At 42.8% G+C, this 25251-nt stretch overlaps 2 protein-coding genes and 1 long non-coding RNA gene across 7 annotated transcripts in view; 1 reads left to right on the forward strand and 2 right to left on the reverse strand.

Moving 5' to 3' along the window:
- The first annotated feature begins 11 nt into the window (after positions 1-11).
- mtrr (5-methyltetrahydrofolate-homocysteine methyltransferase reductase) overlaps positions 12-25251 on the forward strand; it is a 36095-nt gene continuing 10855 nt past the window's right edge. The window contains exons 1-12 of one of the 2 annotated variants that reach the window (XM_085418586.1): positions 12-118; positions 1092-1236; positions 1666-1819; positions 1992-2109; positions 2232-2736; positions 2826-2939; positions 3045-3201; positions 3294-3382; positions 14287-14467; positions 19068-19110; positions 21300-21480; positions 22134-22252. In XM_085418586.1, the coding sequence (XP_085274712.1) occupies positions 1093-1236; positions 1666-1819; positions 1992-2109; positions 2232-2736; positions 2826-2939; positions 3045-3201; positions 3294-3382; positions 14287-14467; positions 19068-19110; positions 21300-21480; positions 22134-22252 (1805 nt within the window). In that variant the 5' untranslated portion in view covers positions 12-118; position 1092. Of the gene's footprint in view, positions 119-148; positions 517-1091; positions 1237-1665; positions 1820-1991; positions 2110-2231; positions 2737-2825; positions 2940-3044; positions 3202-3293; positions 3383-14286; positions 14468-19067; positions 19111-21299; positions 21481-22133; positions 22253-25251 lie in introns of those variants that run through there. The other variant, XM_085418584.1, reaches the window with a different exon arrangement.
- LOC146662133 (uncharacterized) lies at positions 2800-6149 on the reverse strand. Of its 4 annotated transcripts, none has more exons than XR_014913312.1 (4): positions 6047-6149; positions 4237-4317; positions 3051-3189; positions 2800-2937 (listed from the first exon to the last, which is right to left on the reverse strand). It is a non-coding gene; the product is annotated as an uncharacterized LOC146662133 (long non-coding RNA). The 4 variants fall into 4 exon arrangements; XR_014913311.1 differs by lacking the exon at positions 4237-4317 and adding an exon at positions 4937-5026; XR_014913310.1 differs by lacking the exon at positions 4237-4317 and having other exon boundaries at positions 6047-6142.
- LOC146662134 (uncharacterized) lies at positions 10132-12735 on the reverse strand. The gene is made up of 2 exons (XM_085418587.1): positions 12600-12735; positions 10132-12284 (listed from the first exon to the last, which is right to left on the reverse strand). The coding sequence occupies exon 2, from the start codon at positions 12075-12077 to the stop codon at positions 10146-10148; it is 1932 nt and encodes a 643-aa protein (XP_085274713.1). The 5' UTR covers positions 12078-12284; positions 12600-12735; the 3' UTR covers positions 10132-10145.

The following is a 25251-nucleotide window of genomic DNA, read 5'->3' on the forward strand; positions in this document are numbered from 1 at the left end:
ATCTCGTTCAATCTCAGTCTGTGACCTGGTCTCGCGTGAATTGCAGTGACAATATTATAAAATTCCATGGGAAGGGCAGGACATATTACTGTATGATTTTCACCGCACTTTTGTAAAGGTAAACACCCACAGAGAACTGAATACACTAGATATATCTGATTTTAATTCCATATAAGCATATTTCACAAAGATTCGTGTTTTAAAGACGGGACTTATACTTTGACAACGTGACCTAAATGCGATGTGTCAGAATTAAGTTGTTAGCTGTCGCCTCTAACTAACTTTTAGCGAAACTTGTAACTTTGCTATCAATGTAAATCCGCTGCTTTTCACGGAAATGCATGAAACGTATGAAACAGCACGCTAATACCCACGTGCACTATTATGGTAACTTCTCTAAACGTCAAGAAATGACGTAACGTCCGGTTACTTGATGGTGGTGTCCAGGGCTGCGAAAGCTACGAAGGTTGTTCTGTGGCAGTCTGTCTGTCACCTGTCAAATGTTCACGGATGTTGGTAAGCCAAAACACCTGTAAAGACGACCTGTTTTTCTTTCCTTACCTTTAGAAAAAATAAAATATTACGGTCACTGTCATGTCCACTAAGTCCATCTATGTGTTGATGTATCTTTGAAATTACTGTATGCGCCTCTGTATGTTTACCACAGATTACAAGCACAAATGTTTGTGATCAGAACTACATTAATACGCTAGATATGCAGTTAGAGCCGGTCTACAAACACTTCCTTTGATTTCCTTTGTACGCTGTGGTAACATAGGTAAGCATAGGTAGCAAATCGACTTCTTAGTACTAGGTATGAGTAATGATATATTTGCATCTGTTGCTTGATCTTTGTTTTACATAATTTTGGCATCATGCTTGCGCTGACAACCCTTCACACCCGAGTGGACATAGCAAGTTTGTAAACATAAAAATGAATCAGCATTAGCCTCCTGGTTGTGTGCACTAAGTCCTTGCTGAGACACACGATCAGAGCAGCCATGGTCTACTGTGAAAATTGTTAATTATAAAATGTCATGTAGTTATAAACACACTGCACAAATGACCTCGTTTCTGTATGGATTTTCTAGCATGCCCTGTGAAGTGAAGCCTCGGTTTGTGGTCCTGTATGGGTCTCAGAAGGGCCAAGCCCAGTCCATAGCAGAAGGGATAGCCGAGGAGGCGGAGGAGCACGGGCTGGTTGCTGATCTCAGTTGCTTGAATGAAAACGAGAAGGTACATTCTAGTTTTCATTTATGTAGCGATCTTAGTCGTGTGTTGTGATGTACTTTTCCCAAATAATGAAGATATTGTCCCTTTCTTCTTTGCTTTATTAGCATCTGTATAAAGGGAGTTTTTACCATAAAGGCACCAGTTTGGGAATGGTAGAAAAAGATTAACACATGAAGGCTCTAACACCATAAAAGCATAAATATCAACAACAATTAACAACATAAATATGTCAATAAAACAAATACAATCACTTTAGGTGAAGTACATATCTGTATAAAGTAAAATATTTACCAAGTCGCCCTCAGTTCAGCGATAGTTTAAAAAAGTTTAATATAAGAAAAATGATACCAAACAACACATCAACAACATTTTAATAAATATGATGCTGACTGATGGTTGTGTTTCTCTCGTCATTCACATAACTGGTTCCAGTACAATTTGGAGAAGGAGAGTGCCCCAGTGGTCTTTGTTGTTTCTACTACTGGAGATGGGGAACCGCCGGATAATGCCTTAAAATTTGTAAAGCGCATCAAGAGGAAGACCCTCTCCACTGACCACTATAAGCACCTTTCTTATGCACTTTTAGGTAAATTCTTTTATAAGGGTCTGTGGTAGCGCTCCTTGTAGCTCATCTGTCCGTATGGGAGTTTAATTTGAAAAACATGTTTGTATATATCATCACGATGCAGAGCATTGCGCTGTTTACTTTCTGAACAGTTGCTGGAGAGTCTCAATCTGTTTCCCTCTGTCTGCTCCAGCTTTAGGAGACACAAATTATGCAAATTTCTGCAACTGTGGCAAGACCATTGAGCGCCGTCTACAAGAACTCGGAGCCAAGCAATTCTATGCTACGGGTTATGCAGATGATGGTATAGGGTAAGTTTTGCAGAGAAAGAAAATGTAAACATCCATCTTTAAGAGCACATGCAGACACATTAAACCCATATTTGTTTTCTTTTGTTTATGCTGCTGTCATTTGTGAACTTTGTTCTCTCTAGGCTGGAGTTGGTTGTGGATCCCTGGCTTGGGGGACTGTGGAAAGCTATCAAAGAATCCTTATCAAAAATGGCTTCTGTTGGGACAGCTCACTTGAAAGAGAGCCCAGAGGATTCAACCAAAGAAACTCCAGATTCATCAGTTCCAGATGTCCAACTGAACCTCTTAAGCATCGCTGACCAGCAGAACTGCGAGTCAGTCAGAGCATCTGTACCCGCGGACTCCAAATTTGCATCTGTTGCTTCATCTTCAGTTTCTGCCGCTTCTGATCTCAAGCCAGCTTCTCCTGCGGGGAGCCCTGGGTTGGCATCCCAGTCTGGTGACGCTGCCAGTGTTTCCACATCAGCATCAAAAACACACACAGAGGAAACTGGAGTTCCCCACGTTGCACTGGCACATTCACTGTCATGCTCCATGCCACCCCTGTCTGAGTCCTCGCTCAATGTTCCTGCTCTGCCTCCTACCTATCTAGATGTTTCTCTTCAGGAGGCGGACACTATGGAAGAGGTGATGGATGTTCTTGCTGCTAGAACTTGGATTTAGCCCATGTTTCCTCCTTCACTGGCCACTAATTTTTTATTTATATATATTTTTAGATTGTGGGGCCATTAAACAAAGAGGCTCTTCATCAGGTGCCTATATCCAAGGCAGTTCAACTGACCAGTGGAGATGCAGTCAAGACAGCACTTCTCCTGGAACTGGAGATCTCTGTAAGCATGAGAAAAGATGCTCATTTAAATGAAGCTTTAATTAATCCCCAGTAAAGATTTAGATTGCAAGTTCAGTGTTGTAAGTTTCTTTTTTTCCATTCTCAGGCTTACCCAGTGTTGGCTTATCAACCAGGGGATTCCTTTGATGTGTTCTGCCCAAACAGGGCCGCAGACGTGGACCACATGCTCCACAGGCTGGGCCTTCACAGCCAAAGGAACCACCATGTCAATATTTCTCTGCAAAAAGACACTAAGAAAAAAGGTAATACTACAACTGGTACATTCTTGAAAATAACACACAATATGGACCCCATTAAGCTCATCCTTTTAATTTTCCTTCTTCCCCTCTTAAAGGTGCCCAGGTGCCACCCTACATCCCACAGAATGTTTCTCTCCTGTTTTTGCTCACATGGTGTCTGGAGATCAGAAGTGTTCCTAAGAAGGTACCATTTTCCCTATATTGCTTTGCAGCTACTTGCTGCATAAACAAAGTCACTTTTTCATGTGACAATCTGCTTGTTATTTTACTGTCTTAGCATAATAAAGGGAATGTGTCTTTCTGACACCGCTACCTGCACGTTGTTTTTATTTGTTGTGTCAAAGCTGGGAGAAAAATGTGTCGAGTAGTGTGAGTCAGCAGCGGGTCTGGACCCAGAAGATTTGCAGGTGTTTGTATAGTTTGGTTTAATACGCTCAGGCAAGGCTGGATTTACTAAGTCCTGGTCCAAAGCTGAAATAATCATTTAACCTCCGTGATCCCTCTGTTGAAACGTTAAAATTAAGTTCACATTTGGTGCGTGAAAATGTCAAATTGCCCAAGTGTTGAGCTTTCGTCAGTTTGTGAGCTTTGGCTGGCGATGTGGCCTGCGGTAGTTTCCTCTGATTCCTTAGATGTGATTCATTAGAAACTGTTAATGGTGAAGTTATTATTTTCACATCATCTTGTTATTTTGATTGTTTTTTGTTGTTTTTTTAATTAGAGAGCTTAAGTGATTATTTAATGAAAAACAAAGAGAAAAAGTGAAAAGAAAATTCCATCTGGCATGAGCTGTATCAGTTATTTACTCTTCACTACACACTTGCAGAAAACATGACAGTATATGGTAATAACCCTAAAGCTCTGATAAGCACGTCATTGTAAATACTGGTCTGAATCCAGTGCTCGATTCCCTTTGAAACCCTTAAATCGCACAACATTTAAAACACAATTTATATTTAATGATACACGCACACTACAGGTTTGCATTTATTTAAAAAGGTTACATTTTCTGGGAGTAGCAGTGGTTGGTATTGTCACCTCACAGCAAGAAGGTCTTGGGTCTGAGTTTGCATGCTCGCTCTCCAGGTACTCCAGCTTCCTCCCACAGTCTAAAGGCATCTAAAGAGATTTTAGGTTATCTGATGATTCTAAACTGACTGTAGGTGTTATGTGTTAGCCCTGCAACAGACTGGCAACTAGCAGCCCCGCCTCTTCCTTTTGATATCTGGCATAGGCTCCACTGCTCCATCTTGCAACCCAGAATAGGATAAGTGGAAGAAAAAAGATGGATGGGTTCCTTTTTCTCGTTAAGCATTTCAAAATATCTGACACGCTTATAAAACCCTGTGCAATAAAAAGTTGCTTTGTCATAATCATGAATTAAGTTAGCGAGCCATTATATATTGAATTCTGCTTGGATTTTATTTAAAGACTCTTTTTGAACTGCACCCAAAAAATTGATAAAGTGTCAGAAAGATGTAGAACATCTAAACGTTAACGGCTTCACTCAGTTCAGTTCCCTCAGAAGTCTTTATAGACGTTTTGTTCACAGCTTCCTCTATTAAATTCCTGCACAGAAATAGATTTTTTTCCCCTGCCACTGTGTTGTTTAAAGACTTACAAGACAGTAAATGTTTTATTTTACAACACCTGCCTGTGTAATGCACTTCAGCTGTTTCACTAAAGCCAGCAATTTTTAAGCTTCACTTTTTTTTTTAGGATCGGGAAAGATAATAACCTCTGGTTCTTTGGCAATGAGACTTCCCAGTCTTATGTGTAGCAGCATCAAACACAGGGAGATATAGCTGTACATCCCGATTCTCCAATTCTGCTGAGAAAAATGTTACACTCGATCCAGTGCAGTGAAGAACGTGCCACAAATCTTTGCATACATGCAGTCAAAGCTGTAATGAATCACTGAGATTATACAGAGCACTTCTTGACAAATACCTAAAGTTCAGATTACAGCATCTGATTGATTCATGGTTGCAGATAGGGCTGGGCCATATTATACCGTTCACGGTAATACCGGTATAATGTTAGGCAACGATAGGAAAATGAAATATCGCGATAGAATGGGAGTAAAACGCGCATGCGCAGTGCCTTTGTTTTCATACGCACATGGCCGATTGTTGAGTGAAACAGATGAACCAGAATTGGTTTGTAAAAATGGTGCAACTTCAGTGATGTGGAACTTATTTGGTGTTTGTCCGTCAGATACACGACAAAGCACATTTTTTTGCAGAACATGCAAGCGGCCGTCGTTATTGTCGTATTTGTCGGACTAAGATGCTCTTAAATCTGGGAGTAATCTGGGTCCTAAACTCCGTATGCTTCAGGTCAAACAACACTGCAGCATCACTGAGCGTTAAAAACTGTCTAAATTCTTTCATCTTTAATAAAACGATCAGTATTCTGCCCTCACTAGGGTGTAAAGCTGGTTTCTAGCTTGGCAGATAGCTAACAGGTCCACAATAAACATCCAGGAGTCAGCGGATACGTTTTAGATGTTTACTGTTGAAGCACTGTAAAACTGGTACAGAAACAAAAATAAAATATTACATTTCTGCTGTAATTGTATTTTCTTTACAACATCAAACATTAAGCCATGCACTACGATGTATATAACACATAAACACAAACTTATCCAAACCCTTTCACTGGTTATCAGGCTCACGCATTTAGCGATTAGCTTAATGCTAACATTACATGGGAAATCCCATAGACAGGCTAACGTGTTAGCATCGCGGCCGTTTTTCCTCACAAAAGAAAGTTTTCCACACAAACCTCTAAACTGCTACACAAAACTATCGCGGGAAAGCTTACAAAACAGATAGCAACTACTTACAGGCATGTGCTCTCTCAGGCTCAGCAAGAAAAAGTGAACAAAAAGTGGAATAGACGACAGTTTGTCTAAAGGACTGTTTTTCACTGGTGAGGTACTACGGCAAGTCTGCTGGTACAAAAAACACACACCCAAATGATCATGCCTGCCTTAAAGGGGCAGCACACTCCCCGCCTGGTATAGAGTACTATACCACTATGTCCCTCTGAGTAACAACACAACTTCAGTGGCGGGTCTCGAATACACCCTGGGGGTGCCTCCTTGAACAACTCTCACCTCCACTTTCCGGACCCTGCTGTCTTGACCCGGAAAGGTATTTACCACAAGTCCTGTGGGCCATTGATTTCGTTTAGTCTCCTTGTCCTTTAGGAGCACAACATCTCCAACTTGCAGGTTGGCTTGTTCTGCTTGCCATTTCCTTCTTGGCTGGAGTGTCGTTAGGTACTCTTGACGCCATCTTTTCCAGAATGAATCCGCAAGACTTTGAACTTGCTTCCACTGACTTCGGTAAAGATCCTTGAGGTCGATGTCTTCCAAGGGAGCAGACACGGAGTCCACCTTTTGTGTTAAAAGCATAGCAGGGGTGAGTATGGTCGGCATGTCTGGATCTGACGACACAGGGACTATTGGCCGGGCATTCATGATGGCTGCGACCTCTGCCATCAACGTGGTGAGCACTTCGTGTGAAAGACTAGGGGAATGCATCTTGAGTAAGATGCTATCCAAAATGCGGCGAGCCATCCCTATCATTCTTTCCCATGCTCCCCCCATGTGGGAGGAGTGTGGAAGATTGAAGTCCCACGTGCAGCCTTGGTCTCTGAGGTAAGAATGAAGTGTTGCATCTTCTGGGGTTATACCAAGTTCTTTACATGCACCGACAAAGTTTGTGCCTCGGTCTGAACGAAAGAGCTTTGCTGGACCTCTGATGGCAGTGAATCGCCTAAGCGCATTTATGAAGCTTGACGTAGACAGAGATTCTATCACCTCCAGGTGAACTGCCCTTGTTACTAAACAAGTAAACATAACAGCCCAGCGCTTACTCTCTGCAAGGCCTCCCCTCGTGCGACGGGCACAAACCGTCCATGGTCCAAAAACATCTAATCCAACTTGGGTGAAAGGAGGAGATTGGGTCAACCGATCAGCAGGTAAGTTGGACATTTTTTGTTTTTCCAGACTTCCTCTCAACCGCCTACAGATGACACACTTGTGTATGATACTTGATACAAGTCTTTTTCCTCCCAGAATCCACAGTCCAGCGGATCTGATGGCCCCTTCCGTGAAGTGCCTACCTTGGTGTACTACTTGCTCATGATAATACCGCACCAACAAGGTAGCAATGTGGTTGCTTTTGGGAATGATTATGGGATGTTTCTCTTCCCATGAGATTGCGGATAATGACGTGCGGCCACCAACTCTCAGTACACCATCTGAATCCAAGAAAGGGTCAAGTTTCCTGAGAGGACTGCGTTTTGAGACAAGTTCTCCTTTGAACAGGCTCTTGAGTTCTTCTTTGAAGGCCTCGTGCTGTACAATCTGTACAATTACTGTTCTTGCCTGTGTACGCTCATCTACCTTTGTCAAATCTCCCTCCAGGATCTTAGCACAGGATCTGACTTTCCGGATGAGCTTTGCTATCCCACATACAAGTGTCTTCCAGCTGGAAAAGCGCTCGAACCTGTGTGAACCAAGCTGTCTTTCAGAAGCTCCTGTAGCAAAGGTTGCTATCAGTGGACGCACATCTGCATCCCCGTCTGGTTCAACGAGCTCAAAGAACTCTGGTGGGGTAAGTGCAACTCGCTCGTCGTTTTCAAGAAATGATGGCCCAGAAAACCAGTTTGTATCTCTCAACAGTGCAGCTGGAACTGGTCTGGTACCATGGTCAGCAGGATTGTGTTCTGAACTGACAAAGTGCCACTGTTCAGGCTGTGAAGACTTCCGGATGCGTGCTACTCTGTTAGCAACATACACATAAAACCTCCGGTTGGCGTTGTAGATGTAGCCCAGCACAACTCTGGAGTCGGTGTAAAACCTCACTGTGTGGATTTCGACATCTAGCTCATCCCTCAAGATATCAGCCAGCTCAACTGCTAGTACAGCCGCACAAAGCTCTAGACGGGGCACAGTATGGGAATGCCGGGGTGCTAATTTAGATTTCCCCATGCAGAATCCTACAAGACAGTGTCCTTCATCATCAACTGCCCTGAGGTAGGCAACTGCAGAGATGGCCATGGTGGACGCGTCGCAAAAGACACATAACTCCCTGTGCCGTGTGGAAAGCAGAGAAACAGGTAGGTATGGCCTTGGTATGTGAAGTTGCTCGAGTGCCTTCAGTGAGTCTCTCCAAGACTTCCACTGTGCCACTTTTTCAGCAGGTATCGGGGTGTCCCAATCGCAATGCTCAGCGCATAACTCTCTGACTATAGCCTTGCCCTGGACTACTATAGGACCTGCAAACCCCAACGGGTCGAATATGCTGTTAACTGTGGAGAGAATACCTCTACGGGTAAAGGGCTTCTCCTCCTGGGAGACAAGAAAGGTAAAGCTGTCGGTTTGAAGGTGCCAGTTGAGACCTAAGCTTCTCTGCATAGGTAACGGATCCACACCTAGCTCTAGGTCTTTCAGCTCTTTAGCACGTTCCTCAGGTGGAAACGCCTCCACTACTACGTCGTGGTTGGAGGCTATCTTATGTAGCCGTATGTTGGAATCAGCCAACATCTCCTTGGTTTCTTTCAGCACTCGGATGGCATTGTCATCGGTGGGGAAGGAAGCAAGACCATCGTCCACGTAGAAGTTCTTTAGAACAAACTGCTTTGCTTCTGCACTCTGGTCTTCCTGTCCTTGCAAAGCTGCTCTTCTCAAGCCGTATATGGCAACAGCAGGAGAGGGGCTGTTGCCAAATACGTGCACGGCCATCCTATACTCTGTGATGCGCTTGGTGGGGTCATTGTCCTCGAACCAGAGGAAACGTAGGAAGTCTCGGTGATCGTGGCGAACTTTGAAGCAATAGAACATTTGTTCTATGTCTGCTGCCACCGCTACAGGTTCCTTGCGGAAGCGGATGAGCACTCCTAAAAGTGAATTATTCAAGTCAGGGCCACTCAGCAGGATGTCATTCAGTGAGACACCATCCTGCTTAGCGCTGGAGTCGAACACTGCCCGTACCTGACCTGGTTTTCGCGGATGATACACTCCGAAGATTGGTAAATACCAGCACTCCTGTTCACCAGTGGGTGGTGGTACTGGTTCAGCATGACCTGCCTCAAAGATCTTCTGCATGAAGGCAATCATGTGTTCTTTCATATCTGGCTTCTTCTCCAGCATGTGCTGTAATGTCAAAAGATGCTTGACTGCTTGGGCTCGGTTGTTAGGGAGTTTGTGCCTTGGTTGCCTGAAGGGTAGTGGTGCCACCCAACTATTCGAGTCATCTATGAAGACCTCGTTGTCCATTATTTCCAGAAAGAGTTTGTCTTCCACAGACATAGCAGGTTTGTTGTCGTGTGGCGTTTGCCGGAAGACCCCTTCACCAAGGCCATCTTTCCCATCAAACAGGATTTCGGATGCGTTAGCTCCTAGAAACTGATGATGCTGCTCTGGAGTGTCAAGCTTCTCTTTGATGTGGAGACTGTTAGTGCAAGGGTCGAACAGAGATGTACGACCGTTACTCAGCACGTTGCACCGATAGACGTTTACAAACTCTGGTTTGTGAGCTCTTCCGAGACAAACCTCTCCCACAATCACCCATCCCAAGTCGAGACGCTGGGCGTAGGGGGCATCGTGGGGCCCATTGCATCGCTCTCGAACCTTGTGTGCCTGTGGTACATCTCGACCGAGCAAGATCAGGATGCTTGCTGATGGATCTATAGCCGGGATTTTATCCACAACCCGCTTGAAATGTGGATAATGTCTGGCGATCTCAGGTGTGGGGATTTCAGACTTATCGTCAGGAAGCATGTCACATTCGATTAAGGTGGGGAGTGGAATGTGAGTCTTACCATCTAATGACTCCATGATGAAATTGTTAGCTCGGCGCCCTGTTGTTTCCATAACTCCTGAGCAGGTCTTCAAGGTGTATGCTGCTGCGCCCTCTGTAACTCCAAAAAGCTCAAAAAAACTCTGTTCTTGCCAAAGACTTATTGCTTTGCTCGTCGAGAACAACGTACGCCTTAACAGCTTTCTCCCTCTGGCCAGCTGGATAAACTCTGACAAGACAGATTTTGGAGCATGACTTTGCTCTGACGGTAGACCCACAAATGTCTGTGCATTTTGCTGTGACAGCTTGAGGAGCTTCTTCTCCTTGCTCCCCGCCTTGCTCTCTTGCGGTTACAGGAGTCTCTGATATCCAGGGGGCCGGCCCTGGGTGTAGCGCAGTAGGGTGGTTCTCACTCTTGCACTCTCTGCACTGAACGTTTTTGTGGCAGTCTTTCGCTAGATGAGTGAACGAAGCACAGCACTTAAAGCAAATATTATTCTCTCTAAGATAAGCTTTCCTTTCATCCAAAGATTTACTCCTAAACCCACGACAGTTTCTGAGGGGGTGTGGTTTGTTATGGAGTGGGCATTGTTCATCTGGTTCGGCCCTCCTCTTCCCTGAGGGGCTGGCTTGCATGCTTTTAGAGTTTGAGGAGACTTCTGTCTTTTTGACAGAAATGGGTATTTTCATGTTTGATTTGAAGGGGTGTTCTGGCTTCCCCGTCCTCCAACCACTTGTAAGAAGGGCAAAGCTTGGATCATTGAGCGTTTTGGCTTGATCACAAACAAACTTTGCGAAGAAGGAGAACGGTGGGTAAGACGCTTGATGATTTTCTTTGTAACGAGATGCTAAAGAGACCCACTTGTCATGCAGGGAGTATGGCAACTTTTGGATGATTGGAGTGATGCCCCGAGATGTGTCCAGGTAACTGAGGCCTGGTAGGAACCCATTGGCTCTGGCGGCTTCAAGCTCCAAGAGAATGTCTCCCAGCTCTCTCAGCTTTTGATTTTCTCGATTTGAGATTCTTGGAAAATCATCCAGTTTCTTTAGGAGAGCTTCTTCAATTGCTTCTGGCGATCCATAGCAGTCTTCCAACCTTTGCCATACCATTCTTACACCTGCAGCTGCATCGTGTATGTGGACTGCTCGTATCCTCTTAGCATGCTCTGATGACTTTGGTCCCAGCCATTTACATAGCAGATCAAGCTCCTCTCTTGACGTCAGTTTTAAGTCCTCTGTAGAACCATGGAAAGATTGCTTCCAGGCCCAATAATTTTCTGGCTGATCGTCGAACCTTAACAGCCCAGAGCTTATCATCTCTCGCCGTATTAGATACTTGGCCAAGTCTGTGGTCGATGATGAAGTGGGCTCGTCAGTCCTGGCAGCACCTGTATGAGACTGAGGCGGTTGGTAGCTACTGCTGTATTGTCTCATATCATGTGACTGTGTCTGGTGTCTGTAGGTATCCCTGGATGGATTTAAGCTGTGTGAATGTTCTTGCTTGAACGGGGCTGTCCTGCAGGGGCTTTGAGTACGAGGGTAAAAGGGAGTGGCATCTTGACTCAATTTGGATGTTCTCTGAACAGGCAAGTCGTATTTGCTGATCTCATCACTGTCGACTGGTAGTTGGTGCATCAGAGTTGGTATGAGTTCTGGTAGCTGTGAGTTTTGGTGAGGTTCAGGACTTGGATTACGCTCAACGTATTCATTTTTTAGGCTAACCCGATCTAACTCCCCAAATTCGTTTTCAACGGCTGCTTCAAGAACATTCGCTTCAGCAATGGCAGCTGCAGCCGCGCTCTCAAGCCTCAAGGTATGCAAACTGGCTTGCAGCTCTGCTTTCTTCCTAGCAGCCTCAGCTGCTGCTTTTTGTTGATCTTCCTCAATATATGCTTGTGCTTTTAACATATCTGCCTCTTTTTGTGCAAATAGTGCTTGAGCACGTGCAGCCTCTGCTTTTGCCCGTGCTCTGGCTGCAATGGCACTGGCTGAAGAGCGCTGACTGGCACGTGAGGTGTTGGAGCATATTGACCGCGTCTCAAGCGTGTCGTCGTTACTATCCATTGTAGCTTAGAAGAAACAGAAGAAACTGTGTTCCACGCAGATCCACTTTTCTGTAGGTAGCCGTGTTGGGACGATGCCTTTTTACTATTCTGCCCTCACTAGGGTGTAAAGCTGGTTTCTAGCTTGGCAGATAGCTAACAGGTCCACAATAAACATCCAGGAGTCAGCGGATACGTTTTAGATGTTTACTGTTGAAGCACTGTAAAACTGGTACAGAAACAAAAATAAAATATTACATTTCTGCTGTAATTGTATTTTCTTTACAACATCAAACATTAAGCCATGCACTACGATGTATATAACACATAAACACAAACTTATCCAAACCCTTTCACTGGTTATCAGGCTCACGCATTTAGCGATTAGCTTAATGCTAACATTACATGGGAAATCTCATAGACAGGCTAACGTGTTAGCATCGCGGCCGTTTTTCCTCACAAAAGAAAGTTTTCCACACAAACCTCTAAACTGCTACACAAAACTATCGCGGGAAAGCTTACAAAACAGATAGCAACTACTTACAGGCATGTGCTCTCTCAGGCTCAGCAAGAAAAAGTGAACAAAAAGTGGAATAGACGACAGTTTGTCTAAAGGACTGTTTTTCACTGGTGAGGTACTACGGCAAGTCTGCTGGTACAAAAAACACACACCCAAATGATCATGCCTGCCTTAAAGGGGCAGCACAATCAGCATTGCTGCTTTACCAGGTGTAACTATAAAGTTTAACTTCCAGGCATCCATGAAAACAAAAGTTATTACATTTAACGGAGTTAGAAGTTAGCAGGAAGCTAGCGGAAGTTAGCTCGCTAGTTTTGCTAGTTACCTAAGCATGATATTGCATGTTCTGACTGAGAGATTTCTGAAAAAAATCAAACGTACAGCTCTGCTATCACTTCCAACATAAATGAAGACAGGAAACTAAACAGCAGTGACGTTTGTAGGGTTACTGAAGTTGGGCTAGCTGGTATATAATGATGTGCTACGTGATCGCTAGCGACACAGCTATGTTAGCATAACATAAACAGTGAAGCTGGAGGACGAACACTAACACTTTTCCACTTATAAAAGTTAACGTTAAGGTTCTTCATGGTTAGAGACAAATGCAATCGCATGGCAGGATGCTGTAAACGGACCAAACTTCAGTCAGGAGAACAACTGAGATAATCCATCCACAATACGAGGTTAGTCATTAATATACTGCAACATGGGAATAGAGCAGCTGCCAGAGAATTCAACATTAATGAATCAATGGTACAGAAGTGGAGGAAGCAAGAAGAATGAGTTTAATCAAGTTTGATTTATCTGACTGCTTTGTTTCGCTTAATGTGCCTTATAATCCTGTGCACCTTATGGTCCGAAAAATGCGTACTGCACACTGCAGTTTAATGTTGCAAAGCACCTCTTTTTAACTTCAGTGGATATTATACATGGTTATGCTCAGGATATGTCAGCCCATTTCTACTGGAAATGCCTTTTGGTTAAACTTTCAGCAAGGAATTTGCATTTGCACTGTTACATTTTTATAAAGCTTTAATGTACATAAAAACCAGCTTCTTGTTTAAGGGAAAATAAATGGAAGGTTGTCTTTTTGCGCTAGTAATGTTGTGGAGTTGTATTTTGTCTCGCATCAATTATATCGTCGGTTATATCGTTATTGCAAATTTTCAAATATATATCGTGATAAATATTTTTGGCCATATCGCCCTGCTCTAGTTGCAGACTAAATTTTAAGCAGAAGCGTTTTAATGTTTCTTTGTGATCCCTTTAATCTTTTTATTTTAATTGCTGCCTACAATAAAAATAACAAGCAGTTGCTAATGAAACGAATGAAATGCCGATTAAACCGCAGCATGTCCTCTGCAAATGTAACTGGGTAATTGATTGCATTAATCGATTTTTAGGACTTTGTTTGAGAATTAAAAGATTGCTTCTTCGCCTCTGCTAGTTTCTCAGTCGTCTTAAAGGCCTTTTTTTCTCTTTTTTATATAAAAAAGAAAATTATAATTTTGTAGTGGAAGAAATGGCTTTGTGCATATTAAAATAGCTGTACTACATAATGGGGTTGGAGTCAGGGTCTACCTGTTTAGATTTCAGACTTTGTGTACAGTGTGGCTGGCTCTCCTTTTTGTAAAAGTCACGACAATTGTGGCTGACGGAGGTGCAGAACAGCTTCGGGTGACAGCGCATCTGATTTCTGTGTCTCTGTCAGGCGTTTCTGCGAGCTCTGGTGGAGCATACAGGGGACAGCGTGCAGAGGAGGAGACTGCAGGAGCTCTGCAGTAAACAAGGTGCTGCAGACTACAACCTGTATGTGAGAGACCCGAGCCTCAGCGTTTTGGAGCTTCTTACAGCCTTCCCATCCTGCTCACCTCCTCTCAGCCTCCTTATAGGTCAGACTCCCACCTCTTAGCTCATTCAGACAGAAAATTTCTGTTTTTTTCCACCGACTAACAGAGCGTATAATCATCATTGATAAAGTGATCTTTTCCAGGTTTTAATGGGGATTCTGAAAGTCTCTCTAAAATACACAGTGTGATAAAAATCAGTTTTAGTCATAATTTTGACCTATTATCATAGATAAGTGTATTTTATGTTTTGGATTTTTCCAGTGTCTTCAAAAAAATCATTGCATTTTTTTTCAAACTTGCATGTTTAATTAAAACAAGTTTTCAATTTGCTTTAAAGAGAAGGAGAATTACAGTGATTGACGTGAGAGTGGGATTTTGACTGCACCCGCACTAAGTGTCAGTGGAATTATTTGTTTGAGAACTATTTATTTCACTTTTAATAACACCTCGTGTTATTGTCGCGCCTGCCTTCTGTCTTTTGTGATTCAGTTTGTCTGACTGGATCATTTTCATCCAGTAGGGGTCACTGTAGCCTTAGTAAAGCCCTGTTCTGTGAGCACAGGCTCATGGTTGATTTGGTCAGAGCATTTAATTATACCTAACAGTCAGAGAGAGGGCATCAAGAGGCTCCCCAAAGGGTCAACGCTCACTTCCTCGTCTCATTTTAAAATCTGCAGCTCCAATATTGTTTTGTTTCCAGTTTTTTGTAAATATAACGATATATATCAAGTCAAGATATATATTTTGAAGTTTATCCATGATCTCGCATTGTGCTAATAATATTGATGATTTTTTTTCCCCTGCTGTCTGCCACCTATCGTCTCCTTTTTTTTGACCCTTGGTGTGAACTGTTGGTAAGAAACTAACATTTTCCTTTCAGCTCATTAAGATAGTTGGCTGGTCATTCATTCAGTATAGATCTAATAAGCTTTGACTGAAACTTAGCAGACAGTGAAATTAGTTGGCTACAGCTTCATATACAAGTTGAGCTGTCCTCTAAAACAGCTGTGTCACAGCTCCTGGCCTACCCCAATGTCAGCTATTTTAGGCCTACTTGCCAACCACAGCACCTTTTACTCTGGTGAACTGATGCAGAAATTGGCAACGGGGACAACCGTGCCCTCGTGAAGAATGCGGCGTTGCAGACCCCTCAGGGCAGCAGCTGTTATTTGGTATACTGGTAAACCACTGAGCTTTGCAAGGACACGAATGCACAGGGTCAGTTTGGATCATAGGTTAATGGTAAACTCTGACTCAGGGTGTCGCTGTTAAAGTACACTGCTGTATTTTTGCAGAGTTCTTGGTTCATTACCTCAACTGAAGGGGAGGCATTTGCTGATTAGGGTTTAGGCTGATTTACACTAAGTGTAAATAATGAGGAGAGATGTCTCTGGACCCACATGTCTTTGGCCAAGTGCAGGCTGGTTACAAAAGTAGATGCTGGGTCTAAATTGAGAAAGATGCCCACTTTTCAGAGCCAGATGTCGTGTTGATAGTTCATTGATTCGTACAGAGTGTTAGATAAAAACTTTGGGGTCAAAGCCCCTGGGAACTGAATGCTGTCCATGAGCATCTTTTTCAATTACTTTACAGCAGACCTCAAATGAAATCGTACCAAGGTGCAGTTTTCTTTTCTATTCTTTTACTTTTTTGCTGGACTTAAACTTGCAGAACAAAATAATCCTCACTAAAGTAAAGTAAAGGGAATATGTCTGTATCCCAAGAGGTTATTGGCCCTTCTGTTTTGAGGAAAAGCATTAAATTTAAAATGAAATTTCTTGGCCACAGAGAACTGATTGCTTATCACTTCTATTCCCACTTTATTCACTTAAGTCGCAATAAAAACGCCACAGAAAATGTTTAAATGGTTTCGGAAAACCATGAGCTAGCAGGTCCTTCGTTCAGAAATAACTTGAAATTAGCATTTGCAGGCTATTAAAAGCTGCAAAAACCTTCCTGAGGAGAATTTCACTTAACGCCTTAATGCTAACAACTTCTCTAATTCCATGCACAGCCAAAGAAACTCTCCATAAATCTCGAGAAGTATATACTTTTATGTGCAACCACATTTCTATCTCATTTATTCTACTAAAATGGTACCTCTGCATATAAATTGCAGCACAGAGACTTTTGAGATGAAATAGATTATATTGTTGTGCACTATGATCGATGATACCGCTGAAAACATAGTGGGGATCTTGGGACTGTGCTTTTTTTTTTTTCTTTTCTTAAGCCTTTTTTGGATTACATATTTAAAAATGTATCTTCAAGCCACTGACTGCGACAAAAAAGCTTTGCATTCAGAGGGTTTTAAAAGTGATCCATCCTCTGTATCTACCACCAGTATCATTGCAGCGCAGTGATGCGAGATGATGGATTGATTGTCCTCTGATTCAGACATGTGCTGTCACTCTGTGATAGAAAGGCAGCAACTCAAGCTCTGCACAGCTGTGGAGGATAGCGCTAACATACACGATACACCCTCTGATGGAGAGGTGTACACTTGCACCGACTGAAAGGATCTTCAGATATTTTGTATGTGAGGATTTGTCCCATTAAGCAGCAACTCACTGTTGGTTTTTGAGAAACTTTAAAAACAGGAACGATTTATTTATCCATTCTGGTGCAGCGCTACGCTGAATAAATAAATAAATAATAAATAATTAGAGCTACTCTAATTATCTCTAAAGATTTATTTACAGATGATTCACTGTGGGTTGTATCTCCAGTACATGCACATTGATTACAACTAAACAAGGCCGTCCTGTAATCTTGGCTCACCTTGTGATACGTTAATACATTTTAAGCCTCTAAGTCTGAAACATTTGGACTTCTTTCAGAATATAAGTCCTCTTTGCTCCGGCTAGTTTTAATATTATGAGTCGTGCTGGATATTGGAGGCATCTCAAAGAGAAATACAAGACACTGCTATTTCTCCGACTTCAAATATATAACAAGGAATCTCTTTATTGAGTATATTTATGCAGCTTTTCAAATACTGACATGCAAAACTGCCCTTTCAGTTAAATTTACATCAAAGAAAAGAATATGTTTTCCCCATAAAATACTCTTTTTAACCTAATCTTCCAGGTTTTCTTTACACATCTGATTTTCTGTGATAGTGGAAATAATTCAATGCTTCACTAAGATGGCAGGTCATGAAACAGTTACAATACAGATGGGCTATAGCGGCAGAAGACCACACTGGCTGCCACTTCTGGGAGCTAAGAACAAGAAACTGAGGGTGCGGTTTTCAGGCTCCCCAAAATTGGGCAATGAAAATTGAAAAAACATTGCCTGGTTTGATGAATCTTAATTTCTGCTGCAGCATTCGGATTTAATTTAGTGTAAACGACATGAAAGTATAGATCCATCTTGCCTTTGGGGTGCTGGTTACCCTACTGGAGGTGTTGTAGTGGTGTGGGGGATATTTTCTTGGCACACTTTGGACCCCTAAGCACCAACTGAGCATTGTTTGAACAGCACAGCCTACCTGAGTATTGTTGCTGAACATGTCTGTCCCTTTATGAACACAGTGTACCCATCTTCTTATTGTTGCTCCAGCAGGATAACACAATGTTACAAACTCAAATCATCCCAAACTGGGCTCCCAAACATGACAACGACTTCACTGTACTCACTGTACTTAAAGTGGTTAAAAACCCAATCGCAACCAAGCATTAAATATCTTTATTTTCTTAGGAAATGTATTAAAAAACATGTGCATTGCTTTTATTTAGTTTATTTTATTAGCCGACTGTTCTTTACTGTCTAAAACTGATGTTAGCCCCTGGCCCTGTTTTTATTTTTCAGTTTTGTTGGTCTTTTCAGTGTCTGAGGGTATGTGGATAAATTATTAGTAGCTAACTGCTGTTTCAGCAAAGCCTTTGCGTTTGTTTAAAATATCTCAGCGCAAAGAGATGAAATGGACGTCAAAGTGCGGAGCTGTCTCTCTGAAACCTCTGAGCTGTTTAGATGTCAGAGAAATCCAGAAAGAGAGGAGAGAGCAGATTTAGACCAGCTGTTTGTTTCTCTGGCAATTTAGCAGAAAAATGTGTTATTGTACAGCCTCAGCTGGTACATATGGTGGTGCTTTACTTGTCCGGCTTCATCTATCACCGAGATACAAATAAAATGTAGCGAGTGCACAGCAAGCACGTCGCACAACTCTCAATCTCTCTCTTTGCCAGCGTCTAATCAGTGGTGCTGGGCACTGGATAGAGAATGGCATATCTTGTTGCTGTCAGGTAAAAAAGTTATCTCAAACTCTTAAAAAAAAGTTTTCTCGATGTAACTGACACCTCCTCGCATATACAATGTGTGCGACATATTACCCAAAAGAGGGCACCTTCATGGCTGGCATTGAAATAAGGTCTGCATAAGCAATCTGTTTCCTACTGGCGCCACATCTGGACACTTGGGATTCTATAACCCTGAGTTTGTAATTTCATAAATATAGAAGTGTGTCCTAGAAACAAGACTGTAACCTGGGTGGGGGGTTACTGAGGATAGATTGGTAGGTAGGACGTTTCAATGGACCGAAATGACTTTCACATAATTCGTCTCCTCTCTGTGGTGATTGACTGCGTAACCAAATCTTAGCAAGACAGCGCGGTGATTGACATTTGTGCTTGCCTTTCAGAGCATTTGCCAAAACTGCAACCCCGGCCTTATTCAGCAGCCAGGTAAGGTGACAGAAAATTACACTGAAGAATACGCTTTGTACTGTAGAGCTGCACAAGTGTGCTTTATCACCCAAGTATGTCTGTTTTATTCTCAGTGGTCTTGGAAGACTAAATCTTTAAACGCTAGCTGGTGTTTTCTTTCTGCACAACAGAACTATCCTGTTTGGTTTGGGGCTGGATTAATGCTGAACAGTTTCGTTGGGGGGTGGGGTGTGTGTGGTGGTGGTGGTGCGTCAAGTAAATATGGTATCGTGATTTCATATACATTTTACATGGCTGTGCATGAATACTGCGTTACACAAGTATAATAGAAATCCATTTGTGTGTGTGTGTTGTTTGGTCTCATAGCTGCCTAACTTTGTTTTGAAAGTCTTGTTGCTGTTTTATTCCTACGCATGCATCATGATATATCACTGAATGCCCAGGTTTGTTTATTAGGCACCGCTGGACAAGAGAGTTTGGGTTTGCATGATAAAATATTGATTTTGCTCTGTTGGCAGCTGGGAAATGCAACAGCATCCACTGGAAATCTGCTATTTTGCCAATCCCTTCACGGGGTGGATTGAGCTTTCAAATTATCGGACATTAAGAGCGTTAAGGAGAGGGAGTGGGAGTTAATAACATGAGAGAGAAGCTCTGTTAACTTAATAAAATCTGGCATTAATATAAAATCAGATTTGTTGAGGTACTTAGAAAGAACTTTAAAAAGTAATAGTCATTTGAATTGTGTAGGGTGACAAATTAAAGGAAAAACCTGAACATTTATACCTACAGCAAGGGCGTCCAGGGGCGTGCTATGTTGTGTGCAGGGCATTGTGTTGGCTATGAGTGACCACCTCTAGTGAAGAAATATTTCTTACCTGGTATGGGTTGTTTCTTGCAGCATGACAGTCTCTCCTCCTTGGGGCACAAGGGGACATAGAGCATGAAAATTATATGAATCATATGGTGTGGCCTTTGTAGCTGCAATATTTCAAGCCAGATATACACCTTTTGGAAGATTTTGGGTTCAGCGTGTTAGATGCAGTCTCCATCACCAAATGTGGGAGTATCTTTGGAAGAAGTGTGTTTCATCTCTCCAGTAGAGTTTCAGAGAATTCGTGCCATGGCACAGCGAAGCTCTTCTGGTGGCAATTGGCAGCGTGACACTTTAGTAAGACACTTTATGTAAGTTTTTCGTATCTGTGTGAAGCTTGTTTTGGACTCCTTTTGCCAGACGTGCACATTATGTGGTATACATTCGTTTGAATGGCTGTTTGTAGATTTCATTGATAGGAAGAAACTGCATAAATGAACGGACTTTAAATATTGCATAGACTTTAGCTAGCTGTGCTTAGTTTAAATAGGCCAAGTGTTCCTTCTTTTTTCCTCACTTAGCTAGTCATTGATTTGCGCTCCCTTTTAAGCTAGTGCCCATTAGGTTTGCTTTGAGACTCATGTTGAACAGCAACATCTAACGCAATGTCAAAACGTCTCCGCTCCTCTCATTAGTCTCTCCCTTAGCTGCTTGTGTGTGTGTGTGTGTGCACGCGCGAAGAGAGATGGGAAATGGACAGGAGAGAGTGGCTGTAGTTTATCAGATGGTGCAGAGACATTAGAGACCTGCATTATTGATGCTGTGGTCAATAGAGGTCTCCAGTGGCCCACAGGAACCAGAGAGCGAAGGATAAGAGTGTGCGAGAGTGCTCTAGCCGACAGTGAATAGAGAGGCATCTTTATCGAGGCAAATAAGACAGAAGCTTTTATTCTTCGAGAAGCAGAAATCACATTCTGGTTTGATTTTAAGAAAATATGTACACATACGTGTTTATTAGGAGGCTAATACACAGTATGATGTCAATCTCAAGCGTAGGATCCAAAAAAACACTACTAGATACAGTGGGTGAAAGCTCTGTGAGGCTTCCTCCAAACTGAGTCATTTTACCACTTGTTGTGCCTGAGATATCACTAAACAGCTGAAATTGTTCGAAATGGGTAGCTGTAAGTAACGGCCATGCTGAAGTAATTGGCCTAAAATAATCTTTCCCAATTTTCTGCTCTCCCTGTGCCGCTCTGTGTTTCACTCTGTTTTCACTTCCTCCCTGCTTGTCACTGTCTGTATGCCTTGCACACACACTCTCACATGCTGATGTTTCCCCCCTGTCTCTGCCTTTTTCCATCTCAAACCATCTGTGGTGCCATCTCTGTAGCTCTCGTCTTAGACACCCAGGAAAGCTTCATTTTGTCTTCAACGTGGTAGAGATCCCAGCATGCTCCGGCCGGCCCGCGGGGAGGCGAGGCTTGTGTACTGGCTGGCTGTTTGACCTCATCAATCCTGGCCTAGTTTTCCCTGGGAAGGCTGATTCGTCCAGCAGCCCAGCACTGCCAAAGGTAATGAGTAGACTGGGGTAAAAAAAGCTGAAAGTAGATTGTGCACATTTGTGGTCTTGGCTGATAAATTTCTAAGTGCTCATATTTGCTGGTACAAGCGCTGTAGGAGTTGCAAGAAAACGCTCATAGGGTGAGAAAAAATAGATGTACCCTTCTGGCTAGGTTGAAATCTTGCTACACTTTACTGGGCCTTACTTTGTCTTTGTTTCGATTTTTCCAGTAAAATAGCAAAAGAGGTTGACTGCCCCATTCTCCTTCTAGTATTACAGTTCAAGAGGTACTAGAAGGGGTGGGAAGCAAGAGTTGAAACGGCTTGAAATTGTGCTGTGCTGGGCGTTAGGGATTCAGACAGCTTCCACTACGTGTTTTATGTCCCTCTGAAAACTCGGCTTTACTAGCTCAGACATGTAAAGAGAGTGAGCTTTGAGCCAGTTGTGTGTGGTTAATTAAAGTAAAGTAGTTTAACTTAGAGGAAGCAGTCTTCCCTACCACATACCCTATGGATTTCAATTGCAGCTCATGAGTTTTCTCATTAGTATATCTTAGAGTAAGAAGTACATCAATGAATCGATTGGCAAGCCCACAGCGGCTCCTTGGCATTGTTGTAATTACTCTAATTATTGTAAATGCGCTCTAATGTCCTTTGATGCTAGATCCATGTGAGTTTGAAACCCAACGCGTCTTTTCGGCTTCCCCCTGATCCATCAGTGCCCTTCATCATGGTTGGCCCAGGCACCGGAGTCGCTCCATTCATCGGCTTCCTCCAGCAAAGGTACGCTTATGTGTTTTTTTTAAGCGCACAATAGAATATCAGCTTGCAACACAAGTGACTTTTTTCCCCAAATAAGAGGCTCATTGCATATTTTGAGATCTCCCATTTTGGAAATGTTTCCGTCAAGAGGATTCAAGTACATGTAATAATGCACTTGAATCGGCGCCAAAAATCGCAGCTGAAGCGGGTCAGCGAAATGTCCGTGTCAAGCATCGGGTTATGTGCTGATTTGTGCGAAGTGTCGCACACACATTTCCAGCTGAAATTACGCAGCCTTTAATGAATATTCACAATGTTGAAGTGATGTTAAGTGCTCATCATCTGTGCATATTTTCTAGTAATCTGCAGAGACAATTAAATGAGACCCTTCTCAAAGCCGGTAAAAAGACCACGTCATGTACATCACATAAGCCATAATAAATCTCGCAGCGAGGGCTGCGATCACGTCAGGGATTATGTCAGGTGCTTTACTTATCTCTCCAGGAATAAATTACACTTTCTCTGATGCACAAATTTATGACTTCTGTAATAAAGGGCCAAGAGTTAAAGCAGCACGTGGAGTGATATTGATTTCAAAGTAAATTCTCCAGTAGGTGGTGGTCATGTTGGAGCAAATCATTGCTTGTAATTGCCAAAGAGGTGATTGGAGGATATTGACTGTTAGCTTAGTAGGCAGTAGTTCTCTCCAGCTAGTTAAACCATCGCTGCGTTGTACGTCTGTGATTGAAGAGTGCTCTCAATTAGAGGAAGACGTGACATTTTGTTTAATTGTCTGAATTGATGGCTAAATCGAGATTGCGAGAAGATGACCTGTCAGAAGGATTTAATGTGATCCGGGCTGATGGCTGTGTGTTGAACCAGGCTTATAGCCACCATGAATTGTCAGAAAGCGCAGTAAGCCTTTTTAGTCAGACTGACATGTCTAACTCTTGGGTGGCTTTGTGTAAATGAGGTTGTGCCCCAGTCAACTCCAATTGTCTCTAAATCCCCCAGATGTCTGCTCTGTAGTGGCGGGTGGTGTCCGCGTGTGATTGCTCTGAGAGGTGACCGGCTGAAGTGATGGCAGCGGTGGATTGTCTGCCGCAAAGATTCGGGGAAACTTGAGTGGTCATCTCGGGTGATGCTTTGCTAGTGCCTGTGGGATGGAGCGATGAAGATAGCACATTTTCTGACTGACCTGGTCGCAGCACTCACAGGCAGGCTCTTCTTCTTAATGATAAAGGCTCAGCCAGAGGGACAGTGCTCTGATGTAAGGCACTGATATGAACATATTAGTCTTACTTTCATCCTTACAGCAGAGGCCAAATATTGCTCTCCAAAATGTAAATCTCTAAAAAAAGCACATTCGAGTGTTTTATTACAGCAGCGGACGAGGATTTTGATTGATTTTTACAAGGCTGCGTGTTCATAACGCTCAGCCTCCTAATCAAATATGTCCTTAAAGTTCAGTTTAAAGACTTGTTTGTTTTTTTTTTTTTGTTTTTTTTCTTTTCTTTTTTTTATATCACGCAGCTCTTGACTGTTCCAGCATAAGCCCACGTGAATCAATTCATCCCAGCTGTCTCGACAGTCGCTTCTCCTCGTCTGCGTCTCTCATCTTCTCCCCTGCCAGCTGCGTATTCTGCTCGAGGATTGTAAAAACCTGTCGCGGTGCGCGGCATTGTGCACAACCTATCTTGAGATTCCAAACAAAGCCTCGGCGGCTGACGCTGCACTCTGATAGGAGATAACAATCACCAGTTTGTCAACGGGACGCCGTATCTGCCTCGAGGCCCGAGAAGGGCCCTGTTAGCAACAAAACAACACGGGGACACTTCGATCTTCCTACCTCTCCCCTCGTTCGCCCCCACTGTTAATCGATGGCTGTTTTCAAAAGTACTTTGTACGGGTTTGTAGCACTGGTAACAAGTAGAAGAAGAGTCTCTAAAGGTCAGAGGCTCACTTGGTGGTACCAGGAGATTTTAATAAGGGCCTCCAGTAGTCTGGTATTGATTGCTGTTGTGTTCGTGGAAGGATTTTATGGAGAATGTGATTTTCAGCGTCTTTCAGTTTAGCTGGGAGCAGTGACAGTTAAACAAATATTGTATTTTAAGTGAGTGGTTTGCCTTAATCCTCTTAGAAGCCATAACATAACAAGTTTTTCTTTTGGAGTGGAAAAAAAAGAATCTTTTTTCCTCAGTTTTAGGTGCACCAGTAGGCATATTTGGTACATTCAATACAACAATTTGTATTAAAGTTTGTGTTTTTGTGTGAGCAAATATTTAGCTTCCATTTATCAGTTCAAACAGAAAGCTGACTACAATTAGGCAGCTTAAGCATCTTGCTTCCGTATTATGAAAACATTTTGAATTCATCACTTTGGATGTATATTGTAATTCTGCAATGCAATGTCAGTGATTAAGTCTCAAGCTGTTGTTGTTTTTTTGGCTCTTTTGTATTTTTAGAATGTAAAAATGCACTCAATGCCACTCGCATTGAGCTGCAAAGATGAAAATGAAAGATATGAGATAATTGTGATGTTTACCAGACCTTAACCTCAGCTTCCCTTGCAGTTTCCCCTCCTGCTGATCAACTGAATGGCGCTGAAAGGCAACCGCCTCTGATTTCGACCCCAAATGGAGTGCTCTGTAGATGCTGCATTCCCCTGGGATTTTATTGCAGGCTGTTATAGTGTGGGTATGTGGTGTGATGTGATTTGTATTCAAGGAAAGGCGCCGGTGTGGTCTACTCAGAATGGAATCCAGGTTTTTCATATTGGTATTGATCCCTTTAGGGCAGGCGGCGAGAGGAGAGATGAGCCCACTAAAATGAGTTTACTTGAGGCTGTTTGCAGATCAGAAGAATCTCGTCCAGGATGCTAATGGACGGGATCTGAGCGTTCAGATGAAGTCAGCCAGACAGCTCTGTTACCCAGTCTCAGTCGCAAAGTTCAAACAAATGTATTCCCTGAATCTTTCTTACTTACTGGTCAACTTTACATTTAATTAATGAGAGCTAAG

The sequence above is a fragment of the Rhamphochromis longiceps genome, linkage group LG9 (assembly GCF_057381845.1).
Source record: "Rhamphochromis longiceps isolate RC_006_pf linkage group LG9, R_longiceps_female_GT1.1, whole genome shotgun sequence".
NCBI classification, from domain to species: Eukaryota; Metazoa; Chordata; class Actinopteri; order Cichliformes; family Cichlidae; genus Rhamphochromis; species Rhamphochromis longiceps.